Source organism: Bombus vosnesenskii, unplaced genomic scaffold (genome assembly GCF_011952255.1).
Source record: "Bombus vosnesenskii isolate JDL3184/JDL3185 unplaced genomic scaffold, Bvos_JDL3184-5_v1.1 scf7180000013273, whole genome shotgun sequence".
NCBI classification, from domain to species: Eukaryota; Metazoa; Arthropoda; class Insecta; order Hymenoptera; family Apidae; genus Bombus; species Bombus vosnesenskii.
Window position 1 is genome coordinate 1,276,415 of NW_022882931.1, and position 19,714 is coordinate 1,296,128.

Below are 19,714 nucleotides of genomic sequence, written 5' to 3' on the forward strand. Positions count from 1 at the left end.
ATTCAATACACTGCACATATTAGTAGCAAAAATACATATTTAAACAAAAAAATTAAATTCTGGTGAAAGTAAAATCATTTATTTATTCTGTATCACAATGCTGTCGCATAAATTATCATTATTACTCGATGACAGGAAGTAAACTAAGTTAAATACAATTATTATTCATTAAAATGTGAATGAAGCTGGAAGAAGCAAAAATAAGGTGAAACGTTAAAAAATTCCAATAATGCAAGTATCGAAGTAAAAAATACGCAACTTCCTTAGGCAACATCGCCGGCATCGTTTGGTGAACGTATGTCATCAATTTTAAGTATCATTTTGACCAACTGTGTAGCCAATACAATTTGTTGGGTTTTGCTTGTCAATGTTTCGATGACGTTTTGGACTTTCATATCTGAAAGAAAATGAATAATTATTTATTCTTAACTATTACAACGAAAGATGAAAGTGCAATTATTCGATACGTACCGAAAGTACCACGGTTTAGGCAATCTACACCAAATGTAGGGTTATTTTCAGCCAATTGTGCTGCTTTAATGTTAGCTAAAGCATTTACAGGCGAAAGGCCAGAATTTTCGGCAAGTGCCATAGGTACGGCTTCCAGCGCTTCGGCAAATGCACGGAAAGCATATTGTTCCAAGGTGCTGATCTTGTTAGCTTTTTCAGCACAAGCAAGGGCACAAGAAATTTCAGGGGCACCTCCCCCATACAAGATTTTTTCATTCTTGATTACATTACGAACTGTACATAGCGCATCATGGATAGCTCGTTTCGCTTCTTCAATGATCTAAAAATTAGAATAATTCATAAATTTGCATGTTCTTGCACAGAATAAATAAAAAAAGAAATATGTAAAATTGTAGCATCAGAAGAAAAATTCAAATTAAACTAATTTAAATTGAATTAAATTAGATAAAATATATCTTTTAATGCTTTATTCTTGCAAGGTGTCTGGTCAGTTAGATATATTTGAATACCGCTGAAATTCTCCTTGCTTTTATTTCTCTTATAAAAACTTTAAATATTGCTTACCATCTTGTTCCCTCCGCGGATGAAAATAGTAACTGCTCGAGAGTTCTTGCATTCTTCGATAACAAGCATTCGATCTTTGGTAGTACCAAATGTTAATTCTCTTACAACACCAGCGTGGCCGAGTTTTTCCGGTGTCAATTCTTCGAAACGAGGAACAATACGACCACCTGTAGCAATAGCTATTAGCTGAAACAAATTTGATACTGTTTTTTACTAATGCTTTTTTACAGTTTTTTATAAAGTTAGCAAGAAGGAAAAGAATCAGACCTTCAGATCTCATGATCTATTGGTCATTAGAGCTACAGCAAAAGAAAGTCAACTTATTAATTTAACTTTCACACTCTTCCATTGCGCTTTGTCGTCATTAGGCAAGTAAATTGATCATACAGTAATTAGAAGCAAAACTTACTTCAATTTCTGGGCCACCAACCCATCTGACCGCGGGTAATTCACTTTGAAGAAGGAGATGATTAGCTTCATCATCAAATCCCCATTGACAAATAGCAAGCGTGGCACCAGCATTTTTAACCCTCTTCACCATCTCGGTGAATTTTTCTTGTTCGTATTCACGCAACGCTCTATAATCATCGACTGAAGTGACATCCAACTTATGTTTAGTTTTTGGCTTAGGTGGCTCAAACGGACATGTCAAAATAGCTAATTTAACATCTTCTAATCTCTGTAACGTGATAAATGTATCTCTATTAACAATTTCATTGATTGATAAAATAATTTATTAAAAGAAACAATCCCTTCAGCTCTCATAATCTTTTGATCATTGAAGCCACTGCAAAGATCAGGTTATTAAATAGCTACTTAAACAGAAACTTTTACTTTTTCAGAAGTTAACAAAAGAGTAACCAAAGAAATAGTTTCAAGTCTCGACAATAAGTAAGCTAAAGAAATATCCTGAATCTTCACCCTTCTCTGTTTCAGTTTGTCATCATTAGGCAAAATAAAATATATCAAACAGGAATCTAGTACACTAACTGACTTTACCTTAGGCATTTGAGGATGACTAAAGTCTTTGTCAATAACAACACCGCGAACTAGGACAGTATCTTCCAATCTGCCTCCAACTTTCCCTTCTAGTTTTATCAATTCAAAGTTCACATCACGTGCAACAGGATCTAAAACTGCAAATACAGCATTTACAGCTATTTCTGCCATTTGTCTGTGACACTTGTTGATGCTAAAAAAGAATAAAGGTATTGCTTTGTCTTGCCCATATTAAATACAAATAATCAAAAAATGTCCTTCTTACATCTTTGAACCAAGACTGGTCATGGCAATCTTTATATAAGGTTCTAGGTTGTCAGGAGTACCCTCAAAATCATGAACAATTTTCTTTAAATGATCTGTTGCACATTTTGCTGCCATTTCAAAGCCATCTGCTATTCGAATTGGATGAATTCCTTTGTCTAACAGTTGCTCAGCTTGTTCCAAGAGAGCACCTGCTAAAACAACTACTCCAGTAGTACCATCTCCAATTTCATCATCTTGAGATTGAGACAACTGAACCATTAGCTTTGCAATTTCATGATCAACATCCATGTTTTTCAAGATTGTTGCCCCATCATTTGTTACTGTGACATCACCATCAGAGCTGACCATTAGTTTGTCAAGCCCCCTAGGTCCTAACGAGGTTCTCAAAATATTGGCTACATCACGGGCTGCCAAAATATGTGACTGCAATTAAACAATTACTTATTAAACATGTTATGTATATATTTTATGTAATATTTGTCAAGATAGTATTACAGCAATAAATTTTCTGGATTTCATTGGACTTATACAATAGTACTACTGATCTCCTTATATGGTCAAAGATCAATATCATTGTTTCATTCAACTTTCTAAATTGCATGAATATTACTTTAATGAAAAAAGAATGAAGAGATACAAATAATGTACAGACTACAATTTAAGATACAAGTATGTATATAATATTAGTTCAGATTATATCGTTTTAGTAGCAATGTTAGGATTAGCTGCCAAGCCCAAAACGTCGCCATTACCGTTTCACGTGGTCGGTCCTTTAACACAAGCTTTTAATTTATAAATCCAATGAAATCATGAAAACATATAAGAGAAAAATTATCACTATTTTACTAATTCTATAGAAGGATAGGAAAATTATTCAAAAAATGTAAGTTTACGTACCTTGATGGCATCAGTGCCGGTTAGACGTTTTTGCCTTTCCTGGTTACGAAGAATAATAAAAGGTCTACCATATTCATCAAAGGCCACAGTACCAGGTATTGCGGTCATTTTAATCGTCCAAGAACCTCGGACACTAAGCTTAAAATAGTTTCAATGAGAAGAGCGTCGTCTGTTCTTACAAACTTACGTTCCTTCGTCGTCACTACACGACCATTTTGTTGCCCATAGCGGATATTGGTGAGTGCGTAGTGCCATCTATTCTCGAATATTCCGAGCTTGCTTTAGGTTAAGAATGGGAAAGGAGGGAATTTGAAAATGAAAACCACGGCTGCACAGAAGAAGAACTACAAATTTTCCTCTTAAACATTCGTTAACAAATCGTATAAAAGAACTGTCTAGAAAAATCATTACTGCAACGCTTTACTCTAGGAAATGTACAAATTGCAGAAATTTTCCATCATTTGCTTAAATTATATATATATATTTATTATAATATATATCATATATATATTATATATATAAATGAAACTTTTTGAAAATATTTTTAATATAGCCTTTTAGATATAGCCGTTTTTAGTAGAAAGAGTCTTAAAAAATTGTAAAAAGAAGGAGAGATAGAGGTTTTTTTATGGGGAATGACGAAATAATAAACGAGAAACAGGTTTAACTGTTTTGTATGCACCACAGTTTATTTCACATTAAACTATTATAACTCTGTATTATAATCTTGAACGTTACATATACATAGTTATACACATATAATTATTCTGGAAATAGTTCATCTGACAGAGGTACTTTTGACTCCAGGCCGTAATGGCCATAGTCCCTCAATGAGTCGTACGTTCAAATAATATGTTTTTGGATAGAAGTTTTCTATCCAAAATTTCCACGCTGGAAAGAACTTACTATCCTATGATATGTATCAGTTTTATTTATTAGTTTACTTTTACTTCTTTGGTTCCACGAATAGTATTAATCGAAAGACTAAACAAATTGTATAAACAGGAGGGAACGAAGTTGACAGTCATAAAGGGATTAAAACATATTGTAAAAGGTATCTTCTTAGCCGCTTGTTATAGTTTCCAATCAAACTAAGAGTCGCAAATTATTCACCTCGAACAAAGTAATCAATTAACCCTTTTGAGATGTCGTACGCACGACGCATCGGAGGGTAGTTACATTATGTTATAGATATACTCTTGCGGAAAATATATGAATACTATATAAATATATAGCGTTTTGGTATACATATCGATCAAAGATAAAAATATAATTTCAGTAAGATATATCTCATAATAACATTCACATTTAAAACTTTCTTAATGGATTAGGCATTCACATAATATGTGTTAGAGTTCCCTTATACGATAAAAGATCAACGATGGAAGTATAATACCATATAACTAGAAATATGTTCTCTTTGTGTGTTTGGACTCTCGATGACTAGCACAGTAGCATAGAAACGAGGGGTCGTCCAGATTTCGCAACAGGTACTTTACGCATCAGAAAGTGTTTCACGACACTGTTTTAAAATAACACTGCGTCTCTCGTGATTACAATTGTAAAACATTTGCTTCGTTCATATTTTTCATCTTCGTAACTATGTCGATAATTAACACGTCTCTTTTCTTATATATCTTTTAAAATCTCGACTCTGATTAATATCTAACATAACGATTTTCATATACATACATATATATATTGTTTTAATTATATTATATTTAATGTTAGGAGTTTAATAACACTTAACGAAGCGACCTCCGAGGTTTCAGTGTTCAATAGAGCGATTCCCGCGATCGATGCTTAATAGTTCGATTCTCACGATAAATATTTGATCGAGTGGCTACCACATTTAAATCAACATTTCTTTTAATTGTCTACATACATACGTATATCTCTAATAATTTGGAATATACGCTAGGTAAAGCAAAACTTCACTGCCTCAATTTTTTCTGGATCCGTGTCAATTTGAACGCTTTACTTTCAAATTTTACTGTATGACTTAACGGTAACGCATAAGTTACATTTGTTAAATACCGACGAAGATGTTCGAAAATTTCCAGAGTGAATGCTCCATACAATCGAGTAAATTCCTATCCATAAATGATTCATAATTAGACTTGGAACATTTATCTGATATCTTAATACTATTTCAATGCTCGATTCTTTCTCATGAAAAATAGTCCTTTATCGCTGATATATCAAGAACGTTTGATCTATGAGAACTTGAAAACCAGAAGAGTGAAAATATATTTTATTCTGTGCGCGTTTGAGAAATTCCAGTATATACCTTAACAGTAAATTTAGGAAATTTGATTCGGGAATCTCTTGAGATCTCACCGAAAGTAGTTTTTGTCGTGTACAGGGCAAAACAAGTAGAAAGTACTCTACTTTTCAAGAATTTCTAACAAATTTTTTAATCTAACAAAATTTTGTCAAAGTTAGATATTATATTTAGTGTACGCACTGTTCAAAGCTTTCCTAGCAGTTTCCCATTGCTATCGTCATTAAGATGTCAACTTAGTCTAATTCGAATATGTTTAATCAAAAACAAAAATGAGTAAAAATAAGACTAACAACGTAGTAGAAGAAAAGAAAATTTTCTCTTCCATCACACAGCCTGTACTCATCGTTCATCAGAAACTATCAACCTTTAAAGACACGCTGCCTAACTTTTCTCATGAATATATATATATAGTATATTTTATAATCCTATAAGACGGACTATTCTGATATGTATCGTATTTGTCAGTCGTAATATTTGGAGGAAAATAATCAAAAAGCGCGTTTAATGATTTTTCTACTTCTTTGACCTAACAGGCAAAAGTATAAATAAAAACAATTTAGGGAATTTCGAAGTAATAGAGTTATCCTAAGTTCCTCAAAGTAATTAAAAGGGGTATTTGATTCATGTAGACATTTCTTCCATTCTCACCAATTTATGAGGAACGACGAAGCTCTTAGGCGAAGGGAACCCGTTTAAAAATTCGATTTCCCTGTCCAGTGATCCGCTTTTCACCAGATGTGTACTGGACGATAGATTTTATCTGGTCCATCGCAACTGGTCCGATGCACACTAGAGGATCTTTGAAATACGAACAAACCTAATGGAAAAGATAACTTTCGTAATGACTTCTATTATTCGGAATTATTCCGATTTGATGTTATTTTTACCCGGAAATGCAAGTACCTTTCTTGGTGTTTGTCGATGACGTCTCTGAAGCTGACAACACAAACCGCGGCTGATATCGCATTCCCCAGACATATTACATTCTTCATCTGCGAGAATTAAGAATAGGATATTCTAAATTTAGAAGTTAAATATGATATAGTTCTTACGTAAGAGAGCCTGTTCCTTTGACGTAATCGTTTGTGAATTGACCTTTATCGATTATCTCTCTACATTCTTGTCACGTAAAAGACATTTACTGGTATTGACAGCAAACGCCCACATATGTTTATACGTACTATACAATTTATTTGAAGTTACTGGTGGCTGACACGAACGAGTTTCGCTGCCAGCAACCTCGGCACACAATAAACCAGTTTCACAGTCGTTATCGTTCCTGCAAAGTTCTCCCTGCTTCTGCCCCAATTCGAAAACGCAGTGGCCAATATCTAAAATTTACAGGCAACTTTGTACCTTCGACTATTGTCCTAAAGTTGTGTAATGAAAACACAAGAAATCAGAATTACCCCCATCGACGTTTACACAGATGAAAGACGGACAGCACTGGTCGTTAGCCGTGCACCTTCTTTCATAACATGGTACAACTTCTTCCAAAGAGTCATAAGAGTATCCGTAGCTGGTAGATAACGGACGCTTGAAATAAAACGTGGGACATTAATGTGTATTATTCGATATCATCGTCGAGAATAGAGCAGCTCATGTTTTTAACTAACGCGAATTAAATAAAATACGGAGAATTAGTAATTATATTTTTCGATCGCTGTTAAATTTGTTAAATCCTTTAAATTTGTGGAAAAGAATGAAACAACTATTGATATGTGCGATTTTTGCTATTATACAGTAAGGAGTAATTATGAAAACATTTGGATAACTTTTCTAACTTTGGGACAATTTCTTTAATTTTCTTTGTCGAAGATTCGCAATGAAATCTCTTTGATCTAGTTGATAGTTGCTAATGTTACTGTCCTTGTTTTAGAGAATTATATTGAAATATAAAATCCCTTGCACATGAATCGTATAATGTTCTATGGAAATAATATATCGATCGTATGCCGGTTGTACTGCGGCAAAGTTGCAACAATTGTCTACTGTATAAAGACGTCTCAATATTGAAAAAACTTACTTGTTCGAACTTCTTTCTTTCATACCTGATACAATCCTGTTTTGGGCATGTGGTCACCGTGACTACCATAGCCAAGATTCGATAACATTTCTGGGCTGAAACGATTAAAGAGACCGCCCCATGCCTCCACTTCAAGGTGCATCGTGCTCGTCAGAGCAACCATCATCAATGCGACACACGTGTACATTTTTGGTCTCGTGCAAGGACACTGCTGTTTGCACCCCTGAAATTTAAGTTGCTTTATATATTTATACTAGTTACTACTAGCAATTTTTTAAATAAAATTTAATACGTATCACGGAATAAAATAAAATTCAGTGAAATATAAGCGAGCAAAGAAATATTTGTCCTTTCTATTATGAAATTAAACGAACTGTATTCCCTGTATTTATACAGTAGCTGTTGCGATATACGTTGTGATTAAATTAATATCGAAAGAAATGTCAAAAGTGGTAAAAATTTACAAACAAAGAACAATTCTGTTCTTTATTGAGTTTTTTAACGAGTATCGGACATTTTTTTGAGGATGATAAAGAATCCTTTGTAATAAAATTTTTAACATGTACCGACATTTTATTGGATAAGATAGAGAGAATTCTTTACAAAAAATTTTTTTTTAAAAGAAGACGAAATAACGTTCTTGAACAGGGTGAAAGAAAAAATGTTCCTCGATGGTCTTACAAATGGCGATTCAAAAATAAATTTCAACTTGAACTTACAATTTTTTTACTGTAGCTAACTTGCTGATGTTTCTACTTAGATGGGTCAACCTGGAAGGATCAGCTGCTTCTTCTTGGGATCAACAAGTCCTCAATGGAGCTTGCTGGAGGACTGAGTCGGAGCCGTGCTTGCATCGACAATCTATACTCCTACTCCCTTGTTCCGGTTTCCCTTGTACAAGCTCGTGCAAACATTCGCGCAAGCGCGACACCTGACTTTTTACGCACACGATCCAGGTACCGTTTTATTCATTCAGATTTTTACTTCGTATTTCCGTTATTGTTGATTTAGTTTCTTCCTCGAGAATAAGAAAGAACGAATGTTTTATAAATCTTTGAAAGTTACTTTGATCTTTGTTTAGATCATTGGTGGATGAGATGCCGAATAAACGATCAGGCGATTCTGATCGTTTGCTTTAAATTCGCCTATTTGCTTCGTAAATGCAATTCACATTGAATTAACAATTTCGTATTACGTTTACAAATATCCTGAAGGGATCATAGATGCGATGCAAAAGTGATATCAAATTATTCTCGAGTTAAAGAATTTGCGTAGAACGTTTCAACGTACGAGTATAATATTTTTATTTAACATGTTCAACAGTTGCATATATGTAGAATAGAATAAAAATTGCATCTCTTCTCACAGGATACAGCAGCGCCATTCGTTGGGTGAACTTTCGTGTAGGTGTTTAGCTCTTTCCTCGTCGTTCCAGTCAAACGTTATTGTTTCCATCTTCGTTGGTCGTATTGATCCGAGATGTCCTGATGTTCCACAGGGCGGTCGATCCTGCTCCATTTATTCGTTCCCTAGGTGGCCCATGAATAATGCCTGTATATGCAGTAGCAAAGAGAGTGTTTTTCGCTAAAGTAAAAGGTGTTATTTTATTTCTCAAAGTGACATTATTTTTATTTCGTCATTGTTCTTTCGTTTTACAATTGAAGCAATTGCAGCTCGAAAGTAAAACACAACACAGCTCGAATATGCATTTCTCTCCCTCGAGAAAATTCAAATTTTATGTGATTCACGTTCATGTTTCTAGATCATGGTTCAACTACTTTTGACACGCACATGTTCCGGAAGACTTCCCGTAAATATACCCTTAAGTACACAACCACCTGTCTGTGGAAATGCCAAAGTACATGTATATGTAATTTACGTTGCATGTGTAAGGGCTATTTATAACATGCAACGACGAGATTTATATGTTCTGCATTTTTCCCTTTATAGAGAGTATAAAATCAAGATTGAAAAAGGTTGGATAAACGAGATTTAACTACGTAGACGAATATGTTGTAGCCGCCCTTGATTAAGTAATCAGTTTTATTTTCGACTTTTTATCAGATTAAGGCGGTTTGATTATTTGCTCGTATTCGCATAAATTAAAGTATAAGGTTCGTTAAAATATTTTCGCCGGATGGAAATGTTGTTCGCTGCTTAAGTGTCGCGTGCTATTAAACGTGATAGGTTCTGAACTTTCAAGAAACTTTATCCACGATGGTTAAAGTTTGTATCACGCACGGCTTTCTAATTACTATAAGTTCGTCCCAAGTTCTTTACAAATGAATTAGAATTTCCAGACGGTCCGCGATTTTTATTTTTTAATTCTGCAACGTCTTTCTTCATCTTTTCTTCTTTTTCTTTCCCTCCAAGTCAAATGTATATTTTTCAATGGCGCGCGATGAGGATGGAAAGAAAACACTGTTACCTCGTATAAAAATGAGTTTAATAAATAACAGCTAACAACGAAATAAATAAGGCTCGCAGTTCGTAACTGTATACATATAGTACGTGTAATACGTACTCACGTATATATACATGGTACACACACGTTTAACGTTTGATGTACATAAATACGCGGTGATTTTTCGGATACTGATCAAAATTTCACGAAATAGTTGCCACTAAATATCGATCCTGATACTATTTCAAAATTTAAATAATCGAAAATCAACGAAATAACTTATCGATTCTACTAAGTACTTGTTAAGGAAATTGGGATATTTGAGCGATAGAAATTATTTAAAGTTGGAAATAGTATACGAAACGCGTCCGTGTCCGTTTCATCCTTTTAGTCCCTTAATCGATATTCTTCAATCTATTCCGAAGGAAATAAATTAATCTTCCTTTGTACATTTATACAAGTGGCACGAAATCATCAGTGCCTGTCACCTTGTCCAAAAAATAAACTATTTGCTGGCTTTCAGACGCCGGTGATACTGTGTAGCCAGGGTTTAAAGTAAGTTGTTCTCATGTAGACACCTGGAAGATATGGTGCAGCACATGTTATTCCATGGGATACCGTCCCTACCAAAAACCATCTTCCGTCTGGTCGTTGCATCACCAGTGGACCACCACTGTCACCCTGTGAAATAATCAAATGGAGATAATATTAAAATATCGTTTTCTTTCTTTTGTTCATAAAGGAACAAACAAAGACTAAAACAGGGCGAATTCATTTTATGATACAGTGAAAAGGAAACTACGGTTATGCAAAATAGGGGAAGGGATGCAAAATACTTTTACAAACACAACCGGAAACGTATAATGCGTATCTAGATAATTTAGTAAATTTATAACAACGGTATATGAATGTTACTAAAATGTATAAATTAATTAAACCAACAGCAAGAGCAATATTTCTCATCTTCTTGCAGAATCGACGCAGAATAAAGTTAAATTACTCGTTTACAAGATGATAATCGAATAGTATTGCTATATTCCTATATTTCGCAGGAATATTTTATACGAATTCTATGCATCTTTGCACATTTGAATTTCCCATAAATGCATAAACATCCGTAGTATAGTAAGAAATTAGTAACAAGCTACTTATATAGTTTAATGGGTTCTAATGAGAAGTTACGTCGTTTTGAAGATACCTCGCAAGAGTCTTTTTGTCCGTTAGCATATCCGGCGCAGAGGAAGCTGTCGAGAATCAGCTTGGAGTGTCCACCTGTCTGGAACATTTCTTGACAGACAGAATTCTTGATTATGGGCACTTGGACCTCTTGTAGAACAGATGGTACACCGCCATCTGTAAAGTCAGATTATTTATAAGTATGCTATTCATAAATACGTTAAGTAAAATATAGCACAAGTAGAAACGATACTAACTGTACTTCAATCGCCCCCAGCCAGTGACAGTGGCCATTCTACTCGTGAAATCTATACCATCTTCGGGCATACAAATTGGGACGATGTGAACATCAAATTGTATCGGTGTTTCCAATTCCAGGAGGGCTAAGTCACTCTCGAACGTCGTTGGATTATAGCCTCTATTGACGATTACTCGTCGAACGTTCCTTGTTACGCTCCGTTTTGCTTCCAATTCGCCGGATAGATCGAATTCTCCAAAAACGGCTACCAATGTCGCTAAGAATCTGTAAAACGTTTGTCAATACAAATTTGATACATCTTTGCATATTACGTGCTTTAATCAATTTTAACCAATTCACGCCGTTGACTATAAGTAGAAAGTACCAGGACATTTCATATTACGTTAAAAAAGAATTAGTATTTTATGTTTTTATTGTAAGGCTGAAATAATAGATTTAATGAAATATTGAATAAAAATTTAATAAAATAATTAATAAATAGATCTAAATAAAAATCAGCAAGCGTTTTAATAATATGAAATATGGCCACTAGTGTATGAACAATACGGAAAGGATATACCAGATAATATTCTAATCAAATATAAATGAAAAAATATGCTATGGAAAATATTGCACATACCCTGGTTGACAATGAGCTGCAGTGATGACGTATTTGTCCGTGATCAGTACACCACCGCACTTATTCTTCGTGAAGAGACCCAACCAAGTGGCTTCTCGGACTAAAACTTGCCATGGCCATTCGCCAAAAGTCGCTGCTTTACCACCGACGATTCTTCCAGATTTAACCAAAGGTCTTATACCACATTCTGTAGAAAAATAACAATATTTAGTGAAAGGTAGCAATAAAATTTATACGGTAAAATTTTTGCTCGGTTGCACCGATACATCATGAAATTTGAAATATAGCTTATTATAACAATTAAGTAAACAGCACTCACGAGAACGAAAATCATTCGAGGACGTAATCTGCGGACTCGCAGTGATTTCGTCTGCACTAGAAGTACTAGTTTCCTCTTCTTCCGCCACTATCAGCTCCGTGCTTGTAGCCAGCGTTGTAGTAGGTTTTCTAGTTGGTCTAGTACGTTTCGTTGTAACCTGGGGTTTCTTCGTGGTTGCAGCAGACCCACTAGTTGGTTTCGGTCTCGTCGTTGCCGGTTTCGAAGGACGAACTGGTTTCTCCGATACCGATGGTTTTACAGTTGTCGGACGATTGATCGGTCTCTTCGTGGTCGTTGGTTTTTTCGTCGTAACGTACGAAGGTTTCGTCGTTGTTGAGGGTTTTCGCGCGGGTTTTCGCGTCGTGGTAGTTGGTCTCTTTGTTACAGTGGATGGTTGATTGGATGTTGCAACCGATGTCCCGTTAACGCGGTTGTATACGATATCTTTGAGATCCTGAATAAGATTACACGAGATTAGTCTTAGCCGTTAGATTAACCCTCGTCTCACGAAGGCTGAATTGTTGTCGCGAGCACTGAGTATTCCATGTTATAGCAATGAGTTGAGTCAACGAGCTTTTTATCCCTATTAAAGTAGAATTATTCATATAGTTTAACTTGTTAGCCGAGGAGGCCGACTTAGCTTGTCACTTAGATTCCTAATCTCTCGATATAATTTTTTTTTATAGATGTATTATTATCCAAAAATAATCTCCTTCGATATAAATAGACGTATATAAATAGCATCAAAGGTATCATTTTCATCAAAAATAAGTTTCATATTTACATTTGGAAAAACTAAAATTCATTCAACTGGAATTAATTTGTACGATTTTTATAACTAGAGAAGTTGTTGATTAATAATACATAAATATAGAAAATAATAGACGAGATATTTGCACGAATCATAATTGGACCAATCTTCGTAAAAGCAATAAATAGACCATAAAAGTAAATGTAAAAGTAATACCTGAAAGTTGCCTTGTAGAGACTGTACAATCTTGTTCACGAATGTGTCGACTTTATTCGTAAGAATATCATCTTCGATGAAGGTGGGTGTTGGAATATCATTCTCACTTATCATCTCGATATCTGGATAACCGGTGTTATTAAAAGTTTCAACGATGGTTGGCTTTTCTTGTTGCGAAATTGGTGTTGATATATTAAGATTCGGATTTCTGACAGGTGGGAAATTGATCAGGTCATCCGGAGCAGCCGTTTCTTCGTCGCAGTGTGGTAGAGCAGTCGTTGCTTTGAAGTCCATCATCGTTGAAGTGATAGGATCTTTGAAGACTACAGTGTTGACAGGTGTTAAATCGTCGTCTGGGAAAACCAACGGAGGACTAGATGGTCTCAAATGGAAACTCGGCTTGCTCGACCATGAAGAAAGGGTAGTCCAAATTGTAGGTCTCTTTGTTGGCAACTTCTCGGAATTTGACTCTAATTCAGTCTCAGTGACGACAGATTCTGTGCTATAGCTACTGTTCATCATTGGCTTAGACGTAGTGCCGTCTTTCACGTTGACGCTGAAGAAACTCGTCGAAACCACGTTATTGGTAGCAACATTGGAAATCACTGTACTGATATTGTGAGTTATGGTTGTCGAGACGCTTGGTTTCCTCGTGGTAAGCGGACTTGGTCTCGTCGATCCGATTGTAGGCTTAAAAACTGTCGTACTAGGACCAACAGTTTCGCTCACTGGTCTCCTTGTAACCGCTTTCTGGGTAGTATCAGTAGTGAATTCTGTACCAAGGGGCCCTAGGACAATCACAGTCGGCGCAGGGGGATTCGTCGTTGTCGCTTTCGTGGAATAATCCGAAGTACCGATATTAGCAAGAGTCGATTGACTCGATGGTCTCGACGAATGCGAATTGGAAGTCGAATACAAAGCGAAGGTCGTGTCTGTAGGAACTGTCTCGTAGCTGTAATAATTCGATGTCTGTACTGGTTTATAAAAGGTGTACGGGAAAGTTTGAGCGGTAGTTGGAACGGTAGGAGCTTTCGTGGAGATTCGAACCAACGATGGTTTCGAAGTTTCGTCGATACTGACCCATTTATTAATGGATGAGTTGGGGGTTTGAATCGTGGTTCCCGAACCTGGTTTCGTTTCGTTCAGAATGGAAATTATATGATTAATCGCTAGCTCTTCCTTATCTACCAAGTCGTCCTTTTTGTTGCCGGACGGTGCGTCATAGGTAATTGTTGGCACTTTTACTAGTTCATCCTTTTTGTCGCTTAAAGTAGTCATCGGCGTGGTCGTTCTCCTGTTCGTAAACTCGGTAGCCTCCACGTTCTTCGTCGATACTCTTTCTTCTATCGTGCTGATTTCTCCAAAGTTATCGATCGCAGTTGCTTGAGGGAGAGAAGTCGTCGTGAGTCTCTGTGTGCTGGCGTACATTTGGGTAACCACCGGCAATCTCGTTATCGACGGCGTGCTGAATTTTTGATCTGCCGAGGTAGAAGACATCGCGTCATGCATCGAAGACGCTGATTGATCCGAAAATTTCATCCACTGTGTCGTCGAAGTACTTTGGTAAGTGGTGTCGTGCAGAGGCCTCTTAATTTCCGTAGTCGACACACTTTCAGTCACTTTCGGCTTCTGAGTGCTGTTCAAAGTTTCAGTCACTTTCTTCTTCTCGGCACTGGATTCCACATTAGGCTTGAACAAATCATCGGGATTATTTGTCTCGTTCAGCATGGTTCCGTTTTCGTTTAACAGTATCGTATCGGGCGAAGTGTGATTATTCTGACCCAGTCCTTGCGAAAACAAAGCTGGAAGTTGGTCAACCGGATCCGCTATCTGAAGTATTTGATCCGGACTCAGCAAAGTGGTAACCGGATTAATGGCGGAGTTGTCCTGGTGATTCTGAACGTTGTTGTTCGAGTCGGAGTGACTCAACAATCCTGGCAGACTCAGATCGTCTAAAACGTTCTGTTGACCCAACAGAGCTGGAAAATCTTCCTCTAAGTGACTTATGTCTGGTTGAGCAGGTACTTGCGGTTTTTCCGCATTTTCAACGCTGTCGTGCATCTGCGAACTTTCAGACGATGGTTTCGTGGTCGTCGAAGGCGCTTCGAACGTTGAAATTTTAGTGTACGTTGTTCCTCCGTTGTTCGCTTGATTGGACGCGTTAGGTGGATCAGTTTTGACGGTATTATCCTGGGACATAGTCATTCCAAGCGGCGTACCGTCTGAATTTAACAAGATCGGAATATCCGGAACGTGATCGATCTCGTGTACGTTGAATATTTCATCGGGGCTCGGAACGTTTTCGACGTTGCTGCCAAGCGAATTTTTCGGTGGCAGTTGACAACATGCACCAAAAAGGAACCCGTCCACACACGCGCCGACCACTTGCCCATTTCGACGCGAGCATTCGTAATTGAACATGCATATCGCGGGTTCATTCGACTTTACTCGGGATGGTATCGTTGGCTGGCACGCTTTTGGTACTATTCTATATCCGCCGAACAGTCTTCTGCCTGTAAAAGTAAATCGTCGTGCAAAATATCTTTTCGAGTATTGACGTTCTACGAATTCTTGAACGCCCGTTTGATCCAGTTATGATAGCGGTTCGCGAAACAAGGCGAACTTTTATTATTCCAATCAGGGCGTAATACTGTAATTAGCGACGAGTCTGCAACGGTTCACGATAAACGAGTTGAAAACGAAACTAACTGGACTGGTTTGGTATTCGGCGCTGTTAAGATCGTGCGAACAAATATGCAGAAACATTCGTCCTAAACTCTGTCTTTGATTTTTCAGAGAAAGCGGTCATTTATCCGCGGCCTACGACTTGGTAAATTTATTACGTCGATTTTTGAATTTGGGCCAATGTGTCTGATAGTATAGTATACTAATAATTCGTGGAAATGCCAATTCCAAAGACAGAGAGTACAGCGTTAAACGTTTCGTTATGTCTTTATACTCATAAAAATCGGCATTTAGCGTGATCGGTTATGCTCAGGTGACCAAGCCATACACGAGCAAGCATGTAGGCTTTGCACGTGCCTTCTTACGTGTCTGCATACTACCAATATAATGACCTACTAACGTGAATCGTCCGTAGACGAGGATCACCAGGATCCTTCCGGCGTTCCAGATTTTTGTTGAATTTTTCACGGACTTTCGTTTTGTGTCCAACTATGTCACGAACAACGTGAATTCGGGTACGTTACAAATTCATATTTCAACAATCAGTTTGATTTATAAAGAATTACAGGCTGTTAAAAATTATTTACTCGAGAAGTTTTTGCACACAATTCCTAATTAAAGAACAAAGTGCTAGGCAACAAAACCCGTTATTTTCAACGCACAAAAAGACGAAACGCTCTTTCTTTGGAATACGATAAACTCGACCTTTGGAATTTTTATCAGATACATCGTGCTCTAATAACATTTTGTTCCACTTACTTTCGACGAACGTAATTACAAATTTTACTAATTAAATGAACGCGTTGCCACCCTTCTAGAGTATATAGATACGTTGCCGTATCGATTGTGCAATACGTTGGTTAATCTATTATTACGCAGCGCAAACAGGGTAATAAGACTGTTGCGTGATATTTAATTAGCGATTGGTTTAGGAAAATGGAACTGCGAAAATGGTAAAGATCGTATTTAGGGCGAGTGTCCTTGTTGATTAATAAACCCTGAAACTATTCTTCGTCAGGGAAATCGATCAAAATTGTTTCCGCTTCGTAGAACCTGTCTTCGCTTAACTATTTCGTATTCAATTGGTTTGTCAAAGTAGTTGGGGCGTTATGGATCTAATATGAAACGACGTATCTGTGACCATCGGAAGATTGCTTTAATTATTCAATATAAATGCTTCGTATGCGTGTGACACTTTGTAGGGATATTCGAAATTTCTGTCGTCTATTGAGAACGCGCGAACATGCATTTAGAATGAGATACGCGCACGTATAAATACGCGACTCGTGGAATTCGCGACTTTCGAAAGGAAGTGAGATGTAAGTGGAATTTGGTGTCAATGTTGGTACGTGTGCGATTGTTTGAAAAGTAACGCGCCTATGTGCATAAGGGTATATGTATAAATAGACAGCGGGTATTGAAACTCGAAACTTCAACGATTCGTATGTAATTGATAATGACTGCAATTGAAAAACTGTGAAATTATTCTCGGTGAAATGTACGCGTGGGAAGATACGTTTGTTTCACCATGCAGACGCAATCAACGCAGAGATAATTACAACGTGGTAGACAGTCCACGTGTGAGACATGACGTTATCGGTTAAAATACTTCAACGAATGCGCGCGAGTATGCAACGAACCGAGATTGACACTGAATTATAGGATTCCGCGCGAGTGGAACTTTTCATCGACCTCTGACATTTTCATCGGTTTACAATGAAGAGAAGCGTACCATGGAAAAATATTCTGTCTATATGTATTATCCCATAATCGAGGAGCATTCTGGTAAAAGAACCCGTAAGATAAAACGGTGGATCGAGTAAATTGCATTGGAATTGCATTCTAGTTCCAGTTTTTTAATATTAATAGACCGCAGGCTTCTACGCATTTGTGGGAAATATGCATAGAATGCACATAATACGCAAAAATATATAAAATATTCAAAATATAATACTCGTTAAAATATTTAGCAGATTATATTCATAGAATTATGAAACTTTGCATAAATATCTTCAGCCTAGATATTTTAGCTACGTTTGAATTAATAATTATTAGACCGCGGATTTTCATGCATTTATGGGAAATTTCAAGGTGTTAAAGTGCATATAATATGTAAAAGTATATGAAATAATACTTAATAGAATAGACAGTTTCCTATGTAAGTTGTATCTTTTTAATTATATTCGTAGAATTATCAATTTTTGCATAAATATCTACTGTCCGGATATTAGCTACGTTTGAATTAATAATTATTGCAACACGGATTTTCATGTGATATTTATAGGCAATTTCAAGGTGCTAAAATGTATAGAACGTAAGTAATATGCAAAAATAATATGGAATTTAGTACGGAAAATGTATTCTTAGTTTCCACTCCTTTAATAGTAAATATTAAGATGTTTCATAAATGCATAGATATACCTACACAGTCTAATAATTACAGAGGTTCTGAAAAATTTATTTTCTTCTTTGTATATTTACGAAATAAAGAAAACTTTTATAATTCAACTATTTGACTAGAAAATAGGCTCGGTGTATGTACATCAACGCTTATCATAGGTCTACGATGTATAGTCCCTTTTTCAGAAAACTCCCTAATTTTCATTCTGGATAATCCACTGCACAATTTCTGACGAATAATTAAGGTCGAAGATTCTAATGCAACAATTACACTTTTCAACGTGAAAGGCAACTCACGTTTACGGGAAGCTTTCCATAGTTAAAAATAAAATCGCAATCATCGTATTCACTTATCGCAATCCATTAATTCTTGATCTATGTTTAGTCGCTCGTTATATAATTTAATTGTTACCTGTGGCTTGGGGCACGTAAGAACGTGAAATAACGGACATCGAAGAAAGGATGACGAGTAATAAATGGATATTCTTCCCGACAGCCATCTGTAACGAAAATTTAGATCGTTTTGTTAGAAAAAGCTATTCGTACGAGAAATCTCAAAATTATTTAAACAACGATTACACTTTGCAGAAACGAGATGTATATATACAGTGGAGCTTCCTTTATCTTATCCGAACTAATAGGCAGAAAAAACTATTTGGATAACAGAATTTACGGATAATAGAGCGATCACTTTTCTAATATGAAAGCTCGCTTATTGAAACACAGATTAAAATCAATTGATTCTTCAAATATTTATTCTCAAAATATTTGGAGATCCTATATCTTGCTAGATACTAAATTATGATTTTTTCAACACAAGTAATGTTTTGTACTTCAAACAAATATTATCGCTTTTGTTTGCTGTTTCTATTTGTATAAAGTCGTCAATATTATCGTCTTTATCGCAATGAAATTATCTGATAACGCCAGTATGTTTAAGGTTTTTCTAGTATTACCAGTAGTTGAGGGATCTACATGCTTCAGATCAGATACTTTCATCATGTACATTCATCATTGTACATACATCATGAACATCATATATTTTTGTCAATTCTGTTACACTTACATTATTTTCGTATTTCCCGTTATGTCGTATTTTGTTTTTTATAGTTAAAACTATTAGTTTCACACTAAATTTTTATGATGATAATTTACTGGATCGAATACAGGAAAGAATACATTGTATACGAACACTAGAGAAGTATGTACATATATGAAACGGAAAGAGTCATCCGTTACTGGGAAATGTCATGTTGGGATAATAGAACGTTCGGATGTTAAGAGTATTCGGATATGGGAGGTTCTACTCTATATTAATCGTCATTTCAAATCTACTTACACACATTGTAGATATATATACTGCCTTTTGTAACG

The 19,714-nt window shown here is 36.1% G+C and overlaps 3 protein-coding genes across 4 annotated transcripts; all 3 read right to left on the reverse strand.

Annotated features, from left to right (window-relative positions):
• Positions 1-52: 52 nt before the first annotated feature.
• LOC117231767 (T-complex protein 1 subunit epsilon) lies at positions 53-3,455 on the reverse strand. Its single transcript, XM_033490494.1, has 7 exons — positions 3,199-3,455; positions 2,300-2,724; positions 2,035-2,227; positions 1,445-1,714; positions 1,036-1,221; positions 472-790; positions 53-397 (listed from the first exon to the last, which is right to left on the reverse strand). Exons 1-7 carry the CDS (start codon positions 3,304-3,306, stop codon positions 264-266), a joined length of 1,635 nt encoding a protein of 544 aa, XP_033346385.1. The 5' UTR covers positions 3,307-3,455; the 3' UTR covers positions 53-263.
• Positions 3,456-3,860: 405 nt separating this feature from the next.
• Positions 3,861-8,388, reverse strand: LOC117231768 (prohormone-3). Its single transcript, XM_033490496.1, has 6 exons — positions 8,231-8,388; positions 7,537-7,734; positions 6,895-7,021; positions 6,667-6,816; positions 6,389-6,477; positions 3,861-6,302 (listed from the first exon to the last, which is right to left on the reverse strand). The coding sequence occupies exons 2-6, from the start codon at positions 7,696-7,698 to the stop codon at positions 6,159-6,161; spliced, it is 672 nt and encodes a 223-aa protein (XP_033346387.1). The 5' UTR covers positions 7,699-7,734; positions 8,231-8,388; the 3' UTR covers positions 3,861-6,158.
• A 1,552-nt stretch (positions 8,389-9,940) lies between these two features.
• Positions 9,941-19,486, reverse strand: LOC117231660 (serine protease filzig). 2 transcript variants are annotated; one of them, XM_033490306.1, is made up of 8 exons: positions 19,407-19,486; positions 18,753-18,840; positions 13,256-15,768; positions 12,289-12,742; positions 11,970-12,156; positions 11,349-11,614; positions 11,114-11,268; positions 10,435-10,596 (listed from the first exon to the last, which is right to left on the reverse strand). In XM_033490306.1, the coding sequence occupies exons 2-8, from the start codon at positions 18,838-18,840 to the stop codon at positions 10,435-10,437; spliced, it is 3,825 nt and encodes a 1,274-aa protein (XP_033346197.1). In that variant the 5' UTR covers positions 19,407-19,486. The 2 variants fall into 2 exon arrangements, with proteins under 2 accessions (XP_033346198.1, XP_033346197.1); XM_033490307.1 differs by lacking the exon at positions 19,407-19,486 and having other exon boundaries at positions 9,941-10,596.
• Positions 19,487-19,714: the final 228 nt, after the last annotated feature.